This window comes from Achroia grisella, unplaced genomic scaffold (genome assembly GCF_030625045.1).
Source record: "Achroia grisella isolate CSIRO2021 unplaced genomic scaffold, CSIRO_AGI_Agris_v1 utg359, whole genome shotgun sequence".
Lineage (NCBI taxonomy): Eukaryota > Metazoa > Arthropoda > Insecta > Lepidoptera > Pyralidae > Achroia > Achroia grisella.
Window position 1 is genome coordinate 1,598,313 of NW_026712817.1, and position 23,715 is coordinate 1,622,027.

General features: G+C 34.5%; 1 protein-coding gene across 2 annotated transcripts; it reads left to right on the top strand.

The window, feature by feature from the left end:
- Nucleotides 1-844: 844 nt before the first annotated feature.
- On the top strand, nucleotides 845-23,587 carry LOC131843941 (protein lin-54 homolog). 2 transcript variants are annotated; one of them, XM_059192727.1, is made up of 23 exons: nucleotides 2,431-2,563; nucleotides 3,034-3,181; nucleotides 3,621-3,712; nucleotides 3,807-3,917; nucleotides 4,861-5,050; nucleotides 5,569-5,666; nucleotides 6,090-6,162; nucleotides 6,427-6,548; nucleotides 6,780-6,867; nucleotides 7,258-7,340; nucleotides 7,803-7,877; nucleotides 8,386-8,500; nucleotides 14,183-14,272; nucleotides 14,959-15,032; nucleotides 15,569-15,724; nucleotides 16,313-16,444; nucleotides 17,139-17,279; nucleotides 17,437-17,530; nucleotides 18,165-18,372; nucleotides 19,604-19,715; nucleotides 20,346-20,503; nucleotides 21,802-22,045; nucleotides 23,186-23,587. In XM_059192727.1, the coding sequence occupies exons 1-22, from the start codon at nucleotides 2,513-2,515 to the stop codon at nucleotides 22,010-22,012; spliced, it is 2,622 nt and encodes an 873-aa protein (XP_059048710.1). In that variant the 5' UTR covers nucleotides 2,431-2,512; the 3' UTR covers nucleotides 22,013-22,045; nucleotides 23,186-23,587. The 2 variants fall into 2 exon arrangements, with proteins under 2 accessions (XP_059048709.1, XP_059048710.1); XM_059192726.1 differs by lacking the exons at nucleotides 21,802-22,045; nucleotides 23,186-23,587 and adding an exon at nucleotides 845-1,199 and having other exon boundaries at nucleotides 2,540-2,563; nucleotides 20,346-20,522.
- Nucleotides 23,588-23,715: the final 128 nt, after the last annotated feature.

Sequence of the window (23,715 nt, forward strand, 5' to 3'; positions counted from 1 at the left end):
TATGGTCTGCTTTTTACCGCTTTGAGTTTTTTTATCAATATGTTTTACGGCTCTGGATATAAGTCCTTTTTAAATATGAAATGTTACCAACTATGAGTGCTGTCAAATGGAAGTAGTTGGTATTGTGATGCTCCCGCCCAGAGATGAGAACAGTATTCCATGTGCGGCCGGATCTGCGCCTTGTATAATTGCAAGCGATGGGCTGCCGAATTTTTGTTTTTATTTTTTTATATATAACGTCTCACTCTACTGAAAATGCATGTAATAACAGCTTTTTTGAGGCTAACAAATGTATTTATATTTTAGCCTTGTCCTCCAAATGACCGCAAAACTGAACGTCACTGGATATATCAACGCCAAGAACTTCGAGATTTGGCTTTACTTCAAGGAGAGTGTCTTGAAACTGAGGAGATACGATAAATGGATTCTTTTTAGCGGTATTTTGCGACAGCTTATGTAATGTTTCCATTCATGGAAATTTTTATCGAAATAGGTATAAAAAATATAAATTATTTATTTATTTGAATGTATGTCATACATTGTTACTTAGAGTTTGATTAAAATGTTATACAATTTTAAGAAAATAATTGGACCAATTTAGCCTCTTTTTAGTACCTTATTTCATTTGGTTATACAGAAATGACGATGTTCATTGCATTTAAATTTCCATGTGTAAACATGGAAATTTAAATGTAATGATTCAATATTCAATAATAGTCTATTTCAGTTTGATTATACAGTATAGTGATTTCTTGCTCAATGTGTACAGCTATAAAAAAGTTTGTTTTATTATGTTGGCATTAATTTTATTTTCAATTTTGTTTGACAGCAAATTGAAAGAAGCGCCATTCTAGTTATTTCAATTTTATTAAATTCTTATAAAATATTTTACGATATTTTCAAGTAATTCGACTTCTGTACAGTAAAATTTGTTCATTATTCTTCATTTTTAGATAAACATTGTATTTTCTTGCTTCTTATTTCTTAACGAAATGACGTTATATTGTAGTGATATATTTGTTTTCAACCGTGGTGGAGACTCGTATAGATTTGAGTTGATTTGACAACGTAAAATGGCGGCCTCTTTTGAACTGCAGTTTGTTTTGCATTTCTTGTCCTATTAAAGAAATGGTGTAATCTAATACGTGTGGTAAATTAAATTGTATGTATTAAATTAACAAAATAACACAATGGATCATAATTTGGAAGATACTTTAAATTTGGAAAGTGCAATAAGTGAAGAAAAAAAAATGATAGAATATAAATAATAGATTACAAAATGTTAAGTTATCAAATTTACTATTTTTGGTAATAATTAATAAAATTTATTTATTATCTTAATGTCAGGTCTTCATTTTAACCATGTTGAGCTAACCAGTTGTGGTTACATTGAACACAATAATATTTTGTTTAACTTTTATCACATTATTCACTGTAACACATTAACTGAATTATTAATTTCTTTTTTATATATCTTATATACGTAAAATCCATATCTGTTAACTATTTAGGTTTGCATTAATAGTCTAAACAGAACTTCAGTCGATTTGGGACGATCGAAACGATATTCTCCGTTTTCGGGCACGATTTCGGAATGTTTTTCATTACGAATCACACGAAATATCGATCCGAAATTTCGGAAACAGACCTACAGTATTCCATGTGCGGCCGGATCTGCGCCTTGTATAATTGCAAGCGATGGGCTGCCGTGAAATAACGTCTCACTCTACTGAGCACAGCTTTTTTGAGGCTATTTTAGCCTTGTCCTCCAAATGACCGCAAAACTGAACGTCACTGGATATATATCTTTGGTTCTCAAAATTATGAGGAGAACGATAAATGGATTCTTTTTGCGGTATTTAATAAATGTGGAAATTTTTATCGAAATAGGTATAAAAAATATAAATTAATTTAAAAATATTGTTACTTATGATTAAAATGTTATACAATTTTAAGAAAATAATGGGCCTCTTTTTGACTTATTTCATTTGGTTATACAGAAATGACGATGTTCATTGCATTTAAATTTCCATGTGTAAACATGGAAATTTAAATGTAATGATTCAATATTCAATAATAGTCTATTTCAGTTTGATTATACAGTATAGTGATTTCTTGCTCAATGTGTACAGCTATAAAAAAGTTTGTTTTATTATGTTGGCATTAATTTTATTTTCAATTTTGTTTGACAGCAAATTGGATATTTTATTATTCTTATAAAATATTTTATGATATTTTCAATAATTGTACAGTAAAATTTGTTCATTATTCTTCATTTTTAGATAAACATTGTATTTTCTTGCTTCTTATTTCTTAACGAAATGACGTTATATTGTAGTGATATATTTGTTTTCAACCGTGGTGGAGACTCGTATAGATTTGAGTTGATTTGACAACGTAAAAGCCTCTTTTGAACTAGTTTGTTTTGCATTTCTTGTCCTATTAAAGAAATGGTGTAATCTAATACGTGTGGTAAATTAAATTGTATGTATTAAATTAACAAAATAACACAATGGATCATAATTTGGAAGATACTTTAAATTTGGAAAGTGCAATAAGTGAAGTGAGTAGATTATTAAGTTATCAAATTTACTTGGTTAATAAAATTTATTTATTATCTTAATGTCAGGTCTTCATTTTAACCATGTTTAACCAATTTTAGTTCAATATCTGACTGCATTAATATATATATCTGTTCTGATTTAGTAAATGCTAACAGAGTAGTATATTTACTTGCAAACTATCTCCATATCTTTGGTTCTAAAATTATAACATTGCATTTAATAAAGTAGGATTTCTTTAATAAAAATAGCTTATGATAACATGTACTAATGGGTGACTCACAATGCATAAGGACTTTTAAAGTTGCTCTTGAATATTGATGATGTTGCAACTGTTTTGGGACACTAGTTGGTGGTATATTTAGGTATAATAATTAACAAAATACTCTACTTTGTTTGGGACTGGATGGCATTTAATTGTCTTGGGTTATTATTGTTATATTTTTTGATGTTGTCTGACAAACTTGTACAGATGGATTTCACTCAATCGGAGGACACAGTTGATGGTCAGGCAGGTATCAGTCTTGATGCAAGTGGTCCTGAAGGTGATATTCCAATGGAATTTGAAAACATTGAACAGCAGCCTATCTTAATGGATACAGGAAGTGAAGAGATTATTGGTAACTTATATTGATTAATATGTAAATAGTATTTTACTTCTTCACAGTGATATTTCTGATGTTCAAATCATATTTTTAATTACTGCATAAATAAATTGATTTATGTGAGAGAGTTTAAATTCGTATGGTATATGATAGCAAAAAGGTAATGGTGTGCTTAAATAGTAAATTAAAAGTGATATATAAGTGTTTTGAATTAATTTTTTAAACACAATAAAATCAAGTCAAAGTAATTTTGTTTATATAGGTCTATTAGACAGACTTATCATATGTCAAATCTACTGTCAGTTTGGAATGTAGTTTGAGCTGAGAGGAACTGACAAAATTTCCTCATATTAATTTACATTGAGATTGTATACAATTATAATAACACACACTATAGATTAAGTTTAAACAAAACTATTTGTGTATTTTGATTTTAAGTATTATTATGAAAAAGTTTCAGATTTTATGGGGGAACAGTTTACACTACAGGAATATTCAATCGGAGATGATCAGACATCAGGTGCCACTACAACAGAAGAATCTAATGTATGTAGAAGTACACTTATTTTGTTACATTACATATACCATACCATAATGTTAAATTTGTTCTTTATTTCTTATAATGTATTTTAAATTGCAGATAAGAAATACATTGCAGGCTCAATCAGAGACCATGATAGACTTGCATTTTGAATCACCAGTAAATATTAAACAGGAGAATGTACCACAAGCAAAATATATTTCTGTGAAGGTAAAGATATTTATTTTTCTGTATTTTTTATTGTATATAAAAAACATGTTATATTATTTCTTATACATCCTTTTAATGTATTACATCCAAAGGCTGTTTATGTATAGTTTAAGGCAGTTTTATTCATAATAAATATACTTTTAACATAATCTGCTACCAAAATTTGTGGCAGTTATTTAATATAACAAAGAAGTTTCAATATTATTAAAAATACCAGGGTATCAGAAATTTGGTTTAAGTTTAAGAATATTTTTTTAAAGCCACTTCTTCAAAAGCGCCTTTTGTTAATTTTTTTTATTAGAGTAAGATCCCCTTAATGCATTTTCAGTTTAGCACTCCATTAGTTCAACCTGGGGGTTCCCCAAATTTGTGTTCATTAACACCTTAGGCACCATGTGTATCTTTTTGTCACACAGTGTCTGGAACACTATTCAAAAGTATACACATCTTTCTACTTAGTAAACTATGTATCCTTTTGGAACACGTTCTCTATACATCTATTACACAAATAAAAACACTGGCCTGTCACATTTTTCCGGTGTAAATGCTCTGGGAATTGGTGATTTTACAAAAATTTGTATTTTTTTTTAAACAGTCACTTAGGGTCTGGCGCTGAGGGTGTTAAATTTAATACTTAATGAAAACAATTTTCTACTCATCTTCTCCTAAACATCATTATTTACAGGTTAAGATAGCCTCCTTTAACACTGGAACTTATTAGGACCTATCCCCCTCTTTATGTGGGGTCTTACTATATTACGTACGTGATTTGGTATATCTGTATGTATAATATATAGTATGTGATGTTATGATTCATGAACTCAAAGAAGTAGTAACCATTTATAGTTTTGAGAGTCTTTCAATAGCTAACTAAGCTAAGCTAACAATAATAACTTTCAATATAATTTCATATTGAATCTTTACTAAAACATATTTCATGAAGGCGGCAGCACCACGACCTGTAGCACCACGTCCAGTTGCCATCGCACCAAAGCCATCAAAATTCAGCACAGCCATTCACAAGTCAGATTTGGTTCATGGAAAACAATTTGCTATAGCACCCAAACCAATTGCATTGGTGGCAAATAGGTCTGGCCTCCTACAGAATACATCAAAATCAAATACAGTTTTAGGTAAGAGTGTAATACTATTAATTAATAAATATTTATTAACTATATCTACAATTGTTATTAAATATAAGATAATGTCATTAATCATATATATAATGGAGTGGAGTCCAGTTAGTCTATTATGACTTTCTTTGTAGGAAAAGTGAACTTGTCCTACAGACATAATAGACTCATACATAAGAGTTATTATGACTTTCATAATAGACAAACTGATTGTCACCATTTTGGGTCACATTTGCCCCTTTTTTGCAAGATTTTTCATTGTAGCTCCTACTATTGATCCTTCCATGCTGTTATCTTTAGGCTATAGCATTCTTAAAGGGTTTTAAAAGATCAAAATCGAACACGTGGTGTTACCACTAAATTCTCAAAACCAGATGTGTATTACAGTAGGAGACTGAACATTAAAACTCAAAAAGTTTACCTCTTTATAATATTAGTATAGATGAGTTATATTTGTACATTTCAATCTGTTTATTAACTTAAGAATCTATTAAATAATGAATTTGTCTTCTTTACAGCACAAATAGGAAAGCAATTGGTTATGATGCCTGCTGGGGGCTCACAGAAGATAAAACTTGTGTCAGCTGCAAACTCTAGTGTATCTACCGTTCAGTATGTAAGTACTAGTCACACCACTAGTAAATATAGCTGCAATACTATAATAAAATAGGTTCTATTACACCTGGCTAAAGAGCGACTTTATAAAAAGTTATTTGCGTCCATATTTCTGTTCATTTATTATAACCGCCAATCAGCTTTCTAAGCTTTTTCAATTGAAGAGGAATAAATTACAGTATAAGAGATGTCACATCTCTTATACTGTAATTTTATTGCCCATAGTCCTAAATGGCAATGTAGGCATTATACTTACTGTTCATGTATATAGCTGCCGGTTACCACTTACTATCAGATTTTTTACTATTCCAATTACATTAACAAAAATTATAATACATAGTTAAATAAATGTTACTTTATTTTGATTAAAAGCAACATGAGATACTTTAACAAATATCAACAGAGTAGTATTTTGTCATTTCAGACCCAAATATTGTCGAAAGCTGTAACTACTACGCAATCTCCTAAACCTGTACTTGCAAAAGTAATAGGACAAGGTAACTTATATATAAAATATTAAATCGTTGGACCTTAGTTAAGGACATTTTATTATATGAATATTGAAAAAATCATGGTTTAAAATGAGAGGAGTAAGGTATTAGTTTGGGACAAATGAAACCAATTGGGCTAATTTCAGTTTATATATGGATATACTGTAACAAATTTTGATAAATACTTAGATGTATGTATTGTATGTCAGCAATAATAAGTACACCTTGTATTATTACATACAAGTTTCACAATGTACTGCTGCATTACAGGACAGAGTAACAATCCTCCTGCAGTGATCACAAAAGTATTGCCGGCTGCAGGTGCGGTGCCGCCGCATGCACGTTACGTAATGCAACAGAAAACTATACCAATATCTATCGGAGGCAATAAGGTATTATTACTTATAGTACTTTTTATTTTTTCATGTAACTAGTTTGTTTGTTTACAATAACGACTTGGCAAATCATACATCTAGTAGAATTCAAAAATAATTTATGTAGAATATTTTTGTCACATGCAAGTTGATTATTCATTTTTTTCCACTACCGATTTACTTATGTTACAACTGTCTTTAATGTACTATATAGCAAACAAATTATTACTTGATCTAAACCATATTCAGGTGTTGCTGACATCTCCAACCAAACAAGGGAAAAAGCAGCAAATTATAACTATAAAGTCATCTAATGCACCCGTGAAGCAGACTCAAGGTATTCATAAAAAAATATTTAATGATTAGATTAGTATAAATTGTTATGACATTGTAAAATACGTACTAATATGATTCGAGGAGCACAATAAAAGTACGTTCATTATTATAACATTATAATAAGCAAGAAAAAAACATACAACAAAAATTGCATTTGGTAATCAAGTAAACTACCTTCATATATTTCAGATATGGCGATTAATTATTTGTAGATACTATTGTTTCTTTGTTTATTAACAAATGCATCAGTAGTAATTATGTTTATAAAATAACAAAAGATTGTTTACAATAATAAATTATTTATTGTTGCGAGGGTGAGCCCCTCGGTGTGCATGCCCCACTCAAATCTATTAAAATACAAATAATTAAATTGCTTGTATATTGTCCTTAGCGCCGTCTACAAAAAAGATTGTCATCACAGCCAATTCATCCAAGAACGTTATATTGAAACCTACTGCCCCTAAAACTGCACAAGTAAGTGATTACTAAGGTCTGCTTATTCTTGTACTCGATATAAATTGTGGCCACTAAGTACTTATTCCTAGCTAATTATAGTGAATTATACCTCACCTGTGTTATAGTTACTAAATAACAGATAGTAATAATATACATAATATGTATAGAGAATACCCAGACCATCACATACAAACACACTGATCAATACAAATCGAACACGTGACCATCGATAGTATGCAAAGCGCGAAACCATAGAGGCCATATCTGATTAAAAGAAAAGTAATTCAATCATTTATTTAGTATTCTAATTAGTTTGGGATTAGATGCCACTGTGAGAACTGTCCTAGTTATTATTATTATATAAAACATGTGTCACTTAATCTTAAAATATTTTTCTTATTATAATAATTTAATTATAATTTATTAAAATAAAATTGTATTTTAATATTTAAAATGTAATCACGGCTTCAACTTTTTTAGATAAACAAAGAGGGAAAAGTTTTAATGCAAGGACAAAGATCGCAGCTTCATAAAATTGACGTTCCAGGCAAAGGCGTAAGTATTGAAGACACTAACATAATCTTGCTAATTTAATTCACTTTATCCACTGTTACTTTTTATACCACGGGAATGAAGCCGCTGGCTCAGCACTAGCTATTTACTAAAATAAAAAGATGAAATTGATAAACTATGCTTAGAACTAGGTTCGGTTATACATTTTTGTAGCTACTAAATCACAGACAATTTAGCAAATATAGAAAATTTAAACTTGTAAAAAGTGACCCGTATCGGCTTTGCACGGGTCGCATTACAAATCTTTGTGAATTTCTTGACCTTTTCTGTCTATAACACGCATGTTTTATACATATAAACTTTCCTTGAATCACTCTGTCTATTGCTGAAAATTTCATTAAAATCTGTTGCATAATTTGAGATATAAGCGAACAGACAGCGGCGGTTACTTTGTTTTATACTATGTAAATATTTATTTTATATCGAGGTTCAAAATATCACATGGGCATTTCTATTTTTTCTATCATTGTTGATTTTATTTATGTTTTAGATCCAATTAATACGGCTAATAACAAATCCGACGACATCTGCCAACAAACCTAACACAAAGCAGCCACCAGCTATAGCTGTGCCCGCTAAAACCTTTGTTTTACAGGATAGTAAAGGTTGGTACTGTTTTAGTTGATTTATTATAGTTGGAACAGATTTAAAATCTCTAATTTTGGGTTTTTATAGCAAATCTATCAATATAGCTCAAATAGTTACTATGAAATAAAATATATATTAGTAATAATTTTTATGTTACCGGTAATCTAAATACTGTACAAGATGTTAAAAGAAGAGAATTTAGTAGATTTAGTTTTGGTAAGGGATAACAATCTTTACCAAGTACTAATGGAAAGTAGAAATATTGCATAATACTTCCATATATATAAGAACTGGATTAGTTAGTAATAAAAAAAATTGTCATGCATATGTTGCAAAAATGATCTACATGAATAAATTATTTTGACCTCGGTCTTGTATTAGTGAAGTTTATCTAACAGAGTTCAATGCAATTTGATAAAAAATGGATTATAACAATGTACTTACTGTTACCACTTCCGGTTTTTCGAGAGTAGTGGCGGTAAGATGGCGGCTTATGAACAGTAACTGGTGTTATGTATGTTCGTATAAAGGAGACGTCAATCAAACAACTGTGCTGAGCTATGACTGCTTTATTTCTAATATCATTCTAATTAAGTACCTCCCATATTATAATAATCAAAGTACCCACAATCCCCTTATCAAAATTAAATTTTCGCAGTAAATTTTACAAATAATTTAAATTTTACAAGTAAATTTTATATCATATAAGAAAATGTTTATCATATAACAATAATTGGATCCATAAAAAAAAATAAGATACAACTTATTATTTCTAGAATCATCTATATCATATATCAATAATTTATCTATTCATGTTTTGAAATATAAATACATGCAAATAGATATTCAATTAATTATAAAAACTTAATATAAATTGATAAATTTAAATTAGAATAATAATACTATTGAATTGAATACAATAAAGAACATAAAAAAAATCTAAACAAATATTATTATTACAACGTAAGTAACTTGATTTAATACAATTCAATAGCATACATAGGTATTTATTATTTCATCATGCAGTTCATAATTAAGATTTTACATATTTATTTTCTATGAAAAATGAATTAAACAATATAAAATTTAGACTATTATTTAAATATCAATAAATTACATTTAACAGTAGGTAACAGGTGTACGTGTTACTCTTAATTGTTGTCATGTCCTATCAATATCATGACCTTGAAGCGTTTTCCGCGGAGAATCCCCACCGATCAGGAGGCCGAACTATCCTGCCGAAACGAGTACGATAACAATTATTATAATCTAATGGTGGATGGTCAGGTGACGGTACGTTGGAAGTGGCCGTAGGCATTATATCATCGTAAGAGGGATAACTTATGGTAACATCCCTACTATTCGAATCTATTATAATGTGTTTTCTATTGCGCCTAATTATACCCCCTGAAAGTAACGTTATGCAATAAGATCTTGGATCTACTATGCCTGAAATTGTACCTGGTATCCAGCAATTGTTCAGACGAATTTTCACTTTCTGTCCAATACAAAGTGGCTTTAATAATCTCGCAGTTCTGTCGTACACGAGTTTTTGCGCATTTTGCCGAGTTTTAAGTTTCTTAATGACATCGTGGTTTATCTTTGGCCTATACATATTTGGATTACAAGGAATAATACTGCGTAGCTTTCTATTATAAAATAACTCTGCGGGTGACGGTATATCCTTAGTAATCGGTGTATTTAGAAACTCTAGTACTGCCAAATTAAAGTCAGTACGATTATGCAACGTTTTTTTCATGATGTTTTTAACCGTTTGGATCGCGCGCTCGACTTGTCCGTTTGACTGTGCATACCTAGGCGAAGACGTCACGTGGTCAAAATTCCATTGACGAGCGAAATCTCTAAATGACATCGACGAGAACTCTGGTCCGTTATCAGACATTATGATCTCTGGAATACCAACCCTGCTAAAAATTAATTTTAATTTATTGATTACATGATTTGAAGTTTGATTTTGTAATTCAATTATTTCAAAATATTTGCTATAATAATCTATTATTATTAAAAATGTTTTATTACTAAAGTGAAATAAATCTACTCCAACTTTATACCAAGCTCTCTCAGGTATCTCATGAGGAATTAACGGCTCTTTAGTATTTTGATTTTTATATGTTAAACACGACTGACAATTTGATAAAAAATCTTGTAACTGTGATGTCATATTCGGCCAGTACATGGTTTCTCGTGCTCTAAGTTTACACTTCTCGATTCCTAAATGTCCTATGTGTATCTTTTCAAGCATCTCCCGGCGCATACAGTTAGGTATAACCACCCGAGATCCCTTCCAAATTATGCCAAAATTTACAGACAATTCATCCCTGCTATCCCAATAACATTTTAATCTGTCTTCTAGCTTACTTTTATCTGACGGCCATCCCTTTCGTATTATACTAATTAACGCCTGTGAGACATCGTCATTTTTAGTATATTTCTGAATTTTTAAAAAATGAGAGTCACACAACGGATTACTTGCAGTTACCATACACACTTGCGCTTGGGTTTCATAGTAATCGCGCGCGGGGGTGGGGGGGTCAGAGTTTGTAGCGACGGCACGGGACAGCGCATCTGCAATGTACAGGTACTTGCCTGGTTTGTACACGAGTGTAAACGAGTACGGTTGCAATCGTAATAACATTCGTTGCAGACGGGCGGGGGCATTTGCTAATGGTTTCTTTATAATGCTCACTAGTGGCTTGTGGTCGGTTTCAATCGTTATATCTGAGCGGCCGTATATATACGTATAGAACTTCTCACAAGCGAAAACACATGCATAAAGTTCTTTCTCGATTTGAGCGTACGATTGCTCGGTTTTCGTTAGGGATTTCGAGGCGTAACACACCGGGTTATTATTTTGCATTAAACAGGCACCTAAACCGTTTTTACTCGCGTCTACAGTTATCACTACTGGTATGTTTATGTCATAAAATTTTAAAACAGGTGGGTTAACTAAAAAATGCTTTAAGTTTTCATAACATTTTTGGTGACGATCGTCCCAATGCCACTCAATTTCTTTTTTTAATAGTTCACGTAAAATATAAGTTTTTTCAGACAAATTTGGAATAAAGGTACCAACGTAAGTAACTAAACCAAGAAATCGTTCAACATCTTTTACATTTGTAGGTGTAGGCATATTTTTTATTGCAGAAATTCGCGTGTCATCATGTTTTATTCCATTTTTACTTATTTTATGGCCAAGATACGTTATTTCCGACATCCCTATTTTGCATTTGTCTCTGTTGAGTTTTATATTTATTTCAGCACATCGTTTTAATACAGCTCGTAATCTTTTATCATGAATTTCTAAAGTGGGACCATGAACTAATAAATCATCAATGAATAATACAACCCCTTCCAAGTCATCAAAATGCTCATACAGTCGTTTATGAAATATTTCGGATGCTGATGAGATACCAAACGGCATTCTCAAAAACTTATAACGACCTAGCGCCGAATTAAAAGTGCACAAGTCCGAACTATCTTTTTGTAGCTTTAATTGCCAAAAACTATGTTTTGCATCAAGAGTACTAAAATAATTTGACCCTGAAAGGTTCGCAGTTACCTCTTCGAAAGTAGGGAGTTTAAAGTGTTCTCTTTTTATCGCTTTGTTTAGGTCCCGTGGGTCTAAACATATACGCAAATCACCATTTGTTTTTCTAACTACAGTCATACTATTTACCCAATCTGTGGGTCCCTCTACTTTGGCAATAATTCCATTTTTCTCCATATCTAAAAGTTTATTTTTTATTTTGTCCTTTAGCGCTAATGGCAACTTCCTAGGTGCATGAATGACTGGAGACACGTCGTCTCTTAATTTTATTTGATACTCGCCCGGTAGACACCCTATACCTTCAAATACGGCGGGAAACTCATTTAAAATATTTTGACTGCTGATGGACGGATGTTGATTAATTGACAATATTCGTTTTAATAAATAAAGCTCCTCACAAGATTTTCTACCTAACACAGGGGGCGACTCAACATCAACAATAATAAATTGTAAATAATAAAAAATATCTTTATGTAAAACCTTTAAAAAACATTTACCTAAAACTTTAATTTCATTTCCTGAATAGTCATGCAATTTCATTGATGTATTTGTTAATTGAATTTCGTATATTTTTAGCATATAAAGTAATTTTTTAGGTAATACATTTACGTCCGCGCCGGTATCCAGTTTAAAATTAATAATTTGGCCACTAATTTCTAAGTCTACCGACCAGACATCACTTTTATTATTTATAGAAAAAATTACCTGATCGGATGAGTCATCCCTCACGGCGTAAATATAATTTGTACACATTCTTGCATAGTGATGTAATTTTCCACATTTATTACAATATTTTCCATATGCAGAACACTCATTACGTCTGTGCATTAATCCACAACTTTTACACTTAATGAACTCAAGATGTGACCTTTGAACTGGCGACACTACTTTTGTAGGACGTGATCTGTTATTGTTTTGTGAGTTCACTGAAGTATTAGTACGATAACGTGTATTTGAAAACGCGACACCAGCAGCGTAACGCCGATCCAAGGCGGGAAGGGGGGTTGCTCGCTCGACGAACGCCAGCTTCCATCGCTGCTTCGAACCCGTTGTTTATTACTACGTTTCACCATGTCTGCCCTCACTGATTGATTATTCTCCATATTTTGTGCAATTGTATGTATCTGATGGCTGCTGCATTTATTTTGAATGTTCGCTGCTTGCATACGAGACATTTCAGCTAGTCTACAAATTTCCAATGCTTTCGATAGATTTATTTCCGGTTCCCTCAATAATCGTTCCGAAAGGGCCACGTCACTAAGCCCACATATCAATCTGCTGCATATTAAATCGTCCCTTAAATCTCTTAACTCACACGTAGATGCAATCTTGTTTAGCTCAAATACATACTGTTCGACGGACTCAAATTCTTTTTGATCCCGTTTGAAAAATTTTTGTCGTTCCACCGCCAAGTTCTTTTTCGGTATAAAAAATGTATCAAATAACCTTAATAATTCCGTTACATTCTTGTATTCTGTAGTAAATTGTTCACTAACTTCTCTGCATTTATCTCCAATGACATGCAATAGAATATTAATTTGTACTTTGTCACTCTTCTTTGATATTTCACACGCCTCATAGTAGATATTAAAAGATTTCTTCCAACGCTCCCATTCTCGACTCAAATTTCCGGAAGTGACATTAGTCAGACTATTTTCAAAATCAAATGGCTGTGGAGGTGTAAAGGCAAGCTCCATTTTAATTCACGAACACACGCACTAAGTCTGTTCACTATTCAAAGTTTAAGAGCTATATGTATAATATTTACTTTTTGACCGACTGCGCCATGTTATGTATGTTCGTATAAAGGAGACGTCAATCAAACAACTGTGCTGAGCTATGACTGCTTTATTTCTAATATCATTCTAATTAAGTACCTCCCATATTATAATAATCAAAGTACCCACAACTGGGACAAAAAAGCATTATAAGAGCAGCTCTCGAACGGTATGGGCGTGTCGTGAGCATGTGTCTAATATTACATTATTATATTACATGTTGATCTGTGAGGATAATTTTAACTCGTCTATATAGAATTATCATCTTGCTAATATTCTGTGTATTATATATGTATATACTAGTTGTCTAAACTTAGCTATTATAGTAAAAGTTTGTAATGATAACATTCCAGGTAACTTAATCCAGATGACTGCTGAGAAAATGCTCAGTGGTCAACCACCGCCCTTGGTCATTACTGGCAATAGTACTACAGCTAGTAAATGTATGTAATATATTCTGCTTATATAAACGAACAGTGTAAATATTCATGTACGAATCTTAAAAAGTAACTAACGACATCTCCCGGTAATGCATGAATGCAATTGATATATGTAATCTTTTAAATACATTTCATATAAAGAAAATTTAATTCTACCACTCATTCAAAATGAAGATTTATCCATTGTATAGATGTCTATTATTTTTAATAAGATATGGTCTGTTACTAGTAGAATAAATTATTTTTCTATAGATTAAGGGATTTATAATTTATTTTTCTACTGTCAATCAAAACAAAATCAATTTTTCTTTAGGTTTACCAATTAGTTCAAATATTTTTTTAAAACGAATGACTGTGAGATGCCGATATATTGTTTGTAATAGGAGGATTAGATAAAAATAAATTTCGTATGTGAATAAAAATGAAAGGTGCCTAATATCTTCCTCAACTTCAAAATTATTTTCTTATCTATTTGTTATGACATTTTACAGTGATAATGGCAATGTTGTGTACTTTACAGAAATGGATAGCATTTTCAAATTTTGAAATAATCAAGTGACATACAGATTTCTCAATTTAAAATTATTTCAGAACATGGTGATATTTGAATTTTAAAGTCATTTAGCTGTCAATAGTTATGTTATATGAATGATTTAAATATTGAAATAAATAAATACGTATTGTTGTAGTGGCGTCGAAACCTCAGCAAAAGTTGGTGCGAATAGCAGCAGCGCCGCCCGTCACCAAAATGTCGCACTCTCTGGTATGTTGCAACGACATGTAAATATTTTTTTTAGAATACAACTGCTCATTAGAAAATATACTACATTTCTTCGCTTTGATTGACACAGTCAAGACGAAAGCTAGGTAGAATACTTATTTAACTGAAGCACTCTCACTAAAAAACAAAGTGATAGCCTATACATAAATTCTGAACTCTTACTACTAAATTTATTAGATAACCGCTAAGTTTGCATAAAGTTTTAAAATAAAGATAAATCTGAACTGACTTTGATTCTGGTTTGTTTTTTGCTGTTGATAGTTATTACCCATAACTATTAACAGCAACGTGTTGGTGTCAAATTAATAATATAACCGTTAATAAGAAAGTTTTGTAGTACTAAAGTACTTATTAGTGGTTACTGATTATATACCTACACATGTATGTTCAGAAGATGTATTGATTTTTAAATAGGTTAAGTATTTTTTAAAGTCTGTTATTGCAAACAAATATATAAAAGTTAAATATTCTCCTACTTATATTATTAGTATAGATGTTACGTTATGATATTTTTGTAGCAACCGACCCGATCAGCCCAAAGCCTACTAGCCCCTCTGACAACTGTTGTCGAGACAACGTCATCGATGGATGAAATAAATGAAATTCAGCTATTGCCCCACTCGTCGCCCATAGTTGAAGAAGTAATTGAAGAGGCGGTAGCGGAAGAAGAAGAGGTAATACATATATTAAGTATAAGGTGCATGATATCTTAATCCTCTGGAAGGGGAACGCATGAGTGGTATCAAAAGTGTCACGTGTTAACGTGATGTCCGTAGTACAGCTCATTTTTATAAGCAATAAGAGATAAACGACTTCACATTAGGTGGAGTATTCGATGTATACATTTGAAGCTCTGTTAACACACCATAATTGTAAGGGACTGTTAATAAAGCAGATTTCTTTATTAAGAGGAATAATTTATTAAGTGGAAAAAATTGGATTAAAACCAGAATAATGTGGACACTGTAACTGTTTGTTCCAAAATTGAACGAAATTACTTGTAATGTTTAGAGTGCGTTCCTATATATATATACACGCTCCTGCGCGTGTCCCAAAATTGTCAGTAGCGCGTTAATGAAATCAATGCCGTGTAGTACTCCGCAGGGTAGATATGTTTAAAATTGGATAATTTTTTGAAGAGGTTTTGCTGAAAATGGTATAAGATATAAAAATTAACATATGGCATTTTTAGGCATGAGTAAAAACCCATGGCACTGAAACGGTTATTTTTTTATTGCGTACATTTATTCGTGTTCTTTTAGGTGCAAGAGGAAGTCGAGGAAGAAGTAGTTGAGTCGAAAGACGCACTACGAGCACTAATAGCAAATACAATCGGAGGTGTACCTGCCCTACAGTCCATGCAGGAAGTTGAAGTGGAGTATGATAGATCACAGGTTGGTTACTGGTTTAACTATCTTCTTAATATATTTTGCGGTACTTGATCTTACTATATGTATGTTTGAATTCTACAGTTTTTTTTATTATGTATCTTTAAATTATATTCAGTTTTCTAATCTTATACTATTATTTATTTGATTGAGCATGGTTATGTATGCGGTCAATGGTTTGATAATTATAATTAAAATATCAATATTATTATATAATAATATTGATTCAGAAATATATAAATTCTGTTAATAGTCAACAGTTTCAGGATATTTACCTTATAGGATATATATTATACGAAGTGATATTTTAATTACTCTAATATATATTGTTTTTATTTACTTGCCGACCAGCAATCCCTTATGTTTGCAATTTGTTGAATTACAAATTGTTGAGTTAATACTGGTTGTCACGCCATGCTTGCGTAAATGTTTACAGAAGATTTTTATTGGTATACATTTTAATTAATACTATATAACACAGCCACCCAAATTAATTAGCTAGGCATCATACAATACCCGAAAAAGTGTGTCGATATATTTGATCAAGATAGTCAGACCGGAGACTGACTTTGAAAGAACGAGGGCTGCTCTTTTGGGGGCGGCACTCTACCTGTTATATGCTGGACACTACATCTGCTCATAGTCCACGTGGCTCATTGCAAGATTTCTAATTGGAATAAAAAAGACCTTGCGTTTTCAGAGTCCAACACAGGAAGAGTCCGTAAACAGCATACATCGGCACAATTCGAGTACTGCCTCAGATGAACATCCACTCATTGTAATACCTTCCAACTATAGAAATTCAGATGAGTCACTTCTTGTTGAAGATATAGTTAAGACTGTAAGTTATTATTATTTAGTAAATTTTGCTGCAAAAATATGCATATCATTCTTTTTATTTTATTCACATTTATCAGCTGTTATCCAAAGGTTGACATAAAAGATTATTTTCACTAATAAGCGGGTCTTGTAAGAACAATCTGTGTTTTTGTTTTCAGGAAGAACATAGCAGAATAAATCACTTGCTAAATGTAGAAGAAGTTTTAAATCCATTCCAATCGCCTACAACGCCCCCACCTGTCTCGGATTCAGGTATTAATGAATTATTTGAATTAACTTATTCCAATAGTAAACATATATGATGATATAATTCATAGTACTTATTTATTTTAGAAATTAAGATTGTGCTCTGGTAAATTTGCGTGACTAGATTATAGTAGAATAGTAAAATAAGCAATAAGTGACACTTCCAAATATATATGATGATACATGCTGTTCATTTGCAGTATTTAAACGAAAATTGAATCGAACTTCCCAACACCTTATAAGAGAAGCAACATATCGTCCATTGTCTGTGATTTGTTTTCAACATACATGTAATTCGTAAAGGAGATCCATTCGACAATAAAAACCAAATGATTTGTGCACATTTAGAACATCATGTATATATTTATGTTCAAAATATATTTTCTATTTTATGAACAATATTTTATTTATGATTTTTTATAAAATACGTATAACCTATAACCCTAATTTTACATTCAACCATATTAATATTTTAATTTATATATCAAACGAAAGTTTTCTGTGTCAGCTAGTAATATGTAAAAAAGTGGATTGGTACAAATATTTTTGTATAAAATTCCCACCAAATCTGATTTCCGTAATTTTATTTTTTGTTATTTCCGAAGGATGCTGTTTTATATTGTGTTTGCAATAATTTCAGATGTCGTATCCACGGAGTTGGGCTTGCGGCCGAGGAAGGCGTGCAACTGTACGAAATCCCAATGTCTCAAATTATACTGCGACTGCTTCGCGAATGGCGAGTTCTGCAATCGTTGTAACTGTAATAATTGTCACAATAACCTAGAGAACGAAGAGCTGCGCCAGAAGGCCATCAGGGCATGCCTCGATAGGAATCCTAATGCATTCAGGTAAAATGTCAGCGATAAAATGGTCCAAATTATCATATAGGTTTCTATTTGTTTGATGGAATGTTGTAAAATCAAGATCGACCCGAACGGATTTTTTTTTTGTTTATTAATAATGGGATTGCGCTTGGTCTTACCTCATCTGATGGTAAATGATGGCAAGACCTAGGATGTAGCGCGCTTACCCAGAAGATATCTATTCACCATAGACTTGAAGAATCCGTGTGTTCCACTCTTTGGCAGTGCGTAGGCACTTGGTTTGGCACTCTTAGGAAGGACGATGCGAACCGCTCAGTGCAAATGTGCGGAATTTTCACGACGTAAAAAAGAGAAGGCAAGATCAAATTATGCAGGTCTTGTGCGCACTCGCCAAAGTGTATCCTATAAAACACCGACAGACTGGCCACTTTGCGTCGATGTTCTAGCGTCTGAGACCATCGGTGAGTGGTATGGACACACCCTGGAAAGTAGGAGAAATATCGAATTTACTCCGTTTGGCACTAAAAAGACACGCCTGCGTCTTGGAGGCATTGAACGCAACTTTGTTAGCTTCTCCCCATTGGGATACAGTACTCAGAGTCGAGTTCACCGTCTCTACCATCTCCTCTCTGAGAGATTGGATATCGACCTTACTTGCTCGTGCATCAGAGACATATCTCTCCGCAATTGTGCTGTCGTCCGCGTAACCAAACATGCCCGGTCCTAACAGATCGTTAATATGGAGCAAAAAGAGAGTTGCAGAGAGAACAGATCCCTGAGGCACTCCAGCATTGATGGCTATGAGGTCTGAAGTGTCACCATCAACGACAACCTAGATGGTCCTATCATTCAGGAAATCCTTAATCCAGGAGCACAGGTTATTGGCAATTCCATATGAAGGAAGCTTACTGAGAAGGCTAGCGTGCCAGACCCTAACGAAAGCCTTAGATATATCAAGTGAGACAACTAAAGCCTCTCCATACTTATCGACAGCTTCACCCCATAAATGTGTGACATGAATTAGAAGATCATTAGAAGAGATCAATTAGAAAAGTTTATTCTATAATAGGTTTATTTATGAACCCTTCTCTGGTATAATTTACCGAAATAAACACTATTTAATAACATCTACATGTGGACCTAACACCCTGGCCTATTATTACTTGATGTTATTAATATATCACGACACTTTTATTACAAATTTATAATTTAGAAGCATGTGTTATAGTTTATCATTAAATGTTTTTGTTTGTAGACCAAAAATTGGCAAGAGTAAAACAGCCGGTCCGGAAATAATACGCAGACATAATAAGGGCTGCAATTGTAAAAGAAGTGGATGCTTGAAGAATTACTGCGAATGTTATGAGGTATGTTACGGATCACAGTTGTTATAGGTTGCCTGTAGAGGAAGCCCTATTGTTCCGTTTGTATTAATCATTAAATAATCAGATGAAATAAAATTAACATAAGGGAACAATGTTCAAACATTCTCATTGTTTGGAGTCTATCCCTTGTTGCCATCTAAATGACGGAATGAACTAAATTTATCACACTGGAAGACAGTTTTGTGGGCGTTACCAACTTTGAAACGTGTCTAGTTCCTATAGATGCATTTGATTAAGAGGCAGTCTTTTTTTTACTTAGCATGTTACAATTTGATGGTGCAGCTGATCGTAATAAATTTATATATATGTATTCCGTGATTCTGGTGATGTTGTCGATGGTACCACTCTTGCGCTGCTACTTCAGAGGACTAAGATGTCGTGGTTCCATAAATTTAATTTTACTGCCATATTTCATTCTTCAACGGAAACAGCACAAGAAACGAGCTGCTGAGTAGCTGCATTTTGTACATCATCATCATAGGAATAAAATACAATAAATCTGTATTACATGTATATACCTCGGCGGCCGTCAATATTACATATATAATGAGGAGGTCGCGTGTAGCTGCAAGCGATGCGAGCCACGTTAAAGTCCCGGGTTGATGTCCGCAGGCCAAGATCGCGTGCACGTCGATGTGCAAGTGTGTGGGGTGTCGCAACGTGGAGGAGACGCTCTCACGAGCGAGACGACGTCCCGCGCCGCGAGACCCGCGCCGCCGCCCCGCCTCGCCCGCCGCGCTCTACCGCCCGCCGCCGCCCGCACACCACAAGTGAGTTACAATAGTAGTAGTAACATACGCGCCGCGAGACCCGCGCCGCCGCCCCGCCTCGCCCGCCGCGCTCTACCGCCCGCCGCCGCCCGCACACCACAAGTGAGTTACAATAGTAGTAGTAACATACGCGCCGCGAGACCCGCGCCGCCGCCCCGCCTCGCCCGCCGCGCTCTACCGCCCGCCGCCGCCCGCACACCACAAGTGAGTTACAATAGTAGTAGTAACATACGCGCCGCGAGACCCGCGCCGCCGCCCCGCCTCGCCCGCCGCGCTCTACCGCCCGCCGCCGCCCGCACACCACAAGTGAGTTACAATAGTAGTAGTAACATACGCGCCGCGAGACCCGCGCCGCCGCCCCGCCTCGCCCGCCGCGCTCTACCGCCCGCCGCCGCCCGCACACCACAAGTGAGTTACAATAGTAGTAGTAACATACGCGCCGCGAGACCCGCGCCGCCGCCCCGCCTCGCCCGCCGCGCTCTACCGCCCGCCGCCGCCCGCACACCACAAGTGAGTTACAATAGTAGTAGTAACATACGCGCCGCGAGACCCGCGCCGCCGCCCCGCCTCGCCCGCCGCGCTCTACCGCCCGCCGCCGCCCGCACACCACAAGTGAGTTACAATAGTAGTAGTAACATACGCGCCGCGAGACCCGCGCCGCCGCCCCGCCTCGCCCGCCGCGCTCTACCGCCCGCCGCCGCCCGCACACCACAAGTGAGTTACAATAGTAGTAGTAACATACGCGCCGCGAGACCCGCGCCGCCGCCCCGCCTCGCCCGCCGCGCTCTACCGCCCGCCGCCGCCCGCACACCACAAGTGAGTTACAATAGTAGTAGTAACATACGCGCCGCGAGACCCGCGCCGCCGCCCCGCCTCGCCCGCCGCGCTCTACCGCCCGCCGCCGCCCGCACACCACAAGTGAGTTACAATAGTAGTAGTAACATACGCGCCGCGAGACCCGCGCCGCCGCCCCGCCTCGCCCGCCGCGCTCTACCGCCCGCCGCCGCCCGCACACCACAAGTGAGTTACAATGGTAGTAATATATGCGCCGCAATACCCGCGCTGTCGCTCCGTCTCGAAGTTTTCAATAAAATTAGATTATACTTTATACCTGTATTGAAAACTGATGCAAACAACCAAACGGCTCATCTGATGTTAAATGGTTACAGTAGCGTATGGACGCTTGAGATATCAGAGGTGTTACGTGAGCGTGAGTTGCCGACCCTGAATTGCATGCAACATGCGATTCCATTATCATAGTAAATTAATAAAGGACTAATGATTGTTTTGTGGAGCAGGCAGCCGTGCAGCTTCATGACGTCTGAGGTGATCGAGGCGGTGTGCCAGTGCCTGGTGGCGGCGGCGGCCGACCCGGGCCGCGGGGACCCGCCCCCGGACGAGGAGCCCGACCCCATGCGTGACGTCATCGAGGAATTCGCGCGCTGCCTCCAGGACATCATCAGTGCCTCGCACCACACCGCACCGCTCGCCGTCGGCGACGATCTCTGATCTTCTGTGTCTTCACGCCAGCTTTTTTATCAGGTATGCTAGAACCAAGGACACGGTCGACCGCTAGGTGTCACCCTTTAATAACAAACGTATATACTTATACATTATTATGGATTAGTTGAATAGGTCATACTAAGCCGCAAAGGTATGTAAGTGACCACGGTGACGAACAATGTTTGATCTACAATTTTCCCTAAAACTAATAATAATATCAGCTGTCATTTTTTGACATTAAGGACGCGTCTTATTGATTGAATACTAAAGAATGGTGTTGCCGATTGTTTGTAATAAATAATGCATGTTTATTTTAGTATGAAAAAATTAATTGCTTTGAGAAATAATATCATGCGGGATCAATTAGTTACTGCTACACTAATATGTTACAGTGCTAGTTGCCTAATATACTACCTTGTATATAATATACATAAGTATATACATGTTTGTTTATACACTAAATGAATGTATGTGACATTGTATAAAGTCGATCACTTTTAGATTAAGATAATATTGACGACATAATGTAATAATTGTAATTAATTTATTATCAAATATTTTATAGTTCGATTTCGTTTCGTTCCTATTATTGTATGTTTTCTATGAATTTTTAGTTGACGGATATGAAATGGTTCAATTGACTCTGTCAGTGATATACGCTGGCGGTTAACCAGTAGAGAATGATAGGATGAATGAATAGGCAGTCATGTCAGTTAGTTCATTATGACGGATCCACCAGGATGGACCGCGTGAAGGCCGACCTGACAATGTACATTCCATAGTAGCTCCAATGCTAATGGAGCCACTCGTCCTTATCACAAGAATTAGATATCACCCCTCTCCATTTGTATGGATTATCTTGGTAAATTCTGAATCAATTCTGATGATTTTTTGTTAATCGAAAAAGATGCGAGTAAACTTTTTCGATTAACAAAAAATCATCAGATTGTTGGTTTAAAACTGATTTGGAACTGGTTGGAAAAAAATCTTAAACTGGTTGCAGATTGATCTAAAGTTTATGAATGAAATGACTTACATGCTTATAGTTATGAAATAATGCTATTTATTATGTACAGACAAGTAAAATTATATACGGGAGTATAAGGAAGCGCGGCGCTCAAATATTTTTAAAAGTTTACATTAAATAGTTTTATACAGTAGTAACTTTTATGATTTCAGGGCCGTGCGTGATATTGTATCGTGGATATTGCATCGTATATAGTCCGCCATTGCCAAGTGATAATAATTATTTTAATAATAAAAATTAATATAAATAGCTCAACCAATGTTATTGTAAGAAATAATTTATGATCAAAATATAAAAGTTTGTTAAGGACTATTGTTTATATAAATATTTGAGTTGAGTCTTGTACAGTAGTAGATAATGAAAACATTGTTTTTTAAATTAAATATGTGACAACAAGCAACTGTAAATAATGTTAAACAACCCGATCAGATTTTATAAAAAAATTATATTCTCGTAAATATATATGAAATTGTATATAAGATTTGTAAATTATTGTTTTACTAGTCTTAAGAGTACCTTTGAATCTAAGGTATTAAAATGTATATAGTACTAATAAATGCAATAATTATTTCTAGTATGTTATTTTATTTTTGAAGTATCCTAATATACGTTGTCGATACAAGACGTAAAATTTAAATAAGTAAACACTAAGCGTCCCTATAAAAGGCGGTAAAGCTGATTT

Bases quoted from the DNA above. Each gene is read 5' to 3' on its own strand.
- LOC131843941 (XM_059192727.1), top strand. From the start codon at position 2,513: ATGGATCATAATTTGGAAGATACTTTAAATTTGGAAAGTGCAATAAGT. The intron at 8,501-14,182 runs GTTGGTACTGTT...ATAACATTCCAG, and splicing joins TGTTTTACAGGATAGTAAAG to GTAACTTAATCCAGATGACT. The intron at 17,531-18,164 runs GTATTAATGAAT...CAATAATTTCAG, and splicing joins CCCACCTGTCTCGGATTCAG to ATGTCGTATCCACGGAGTTG.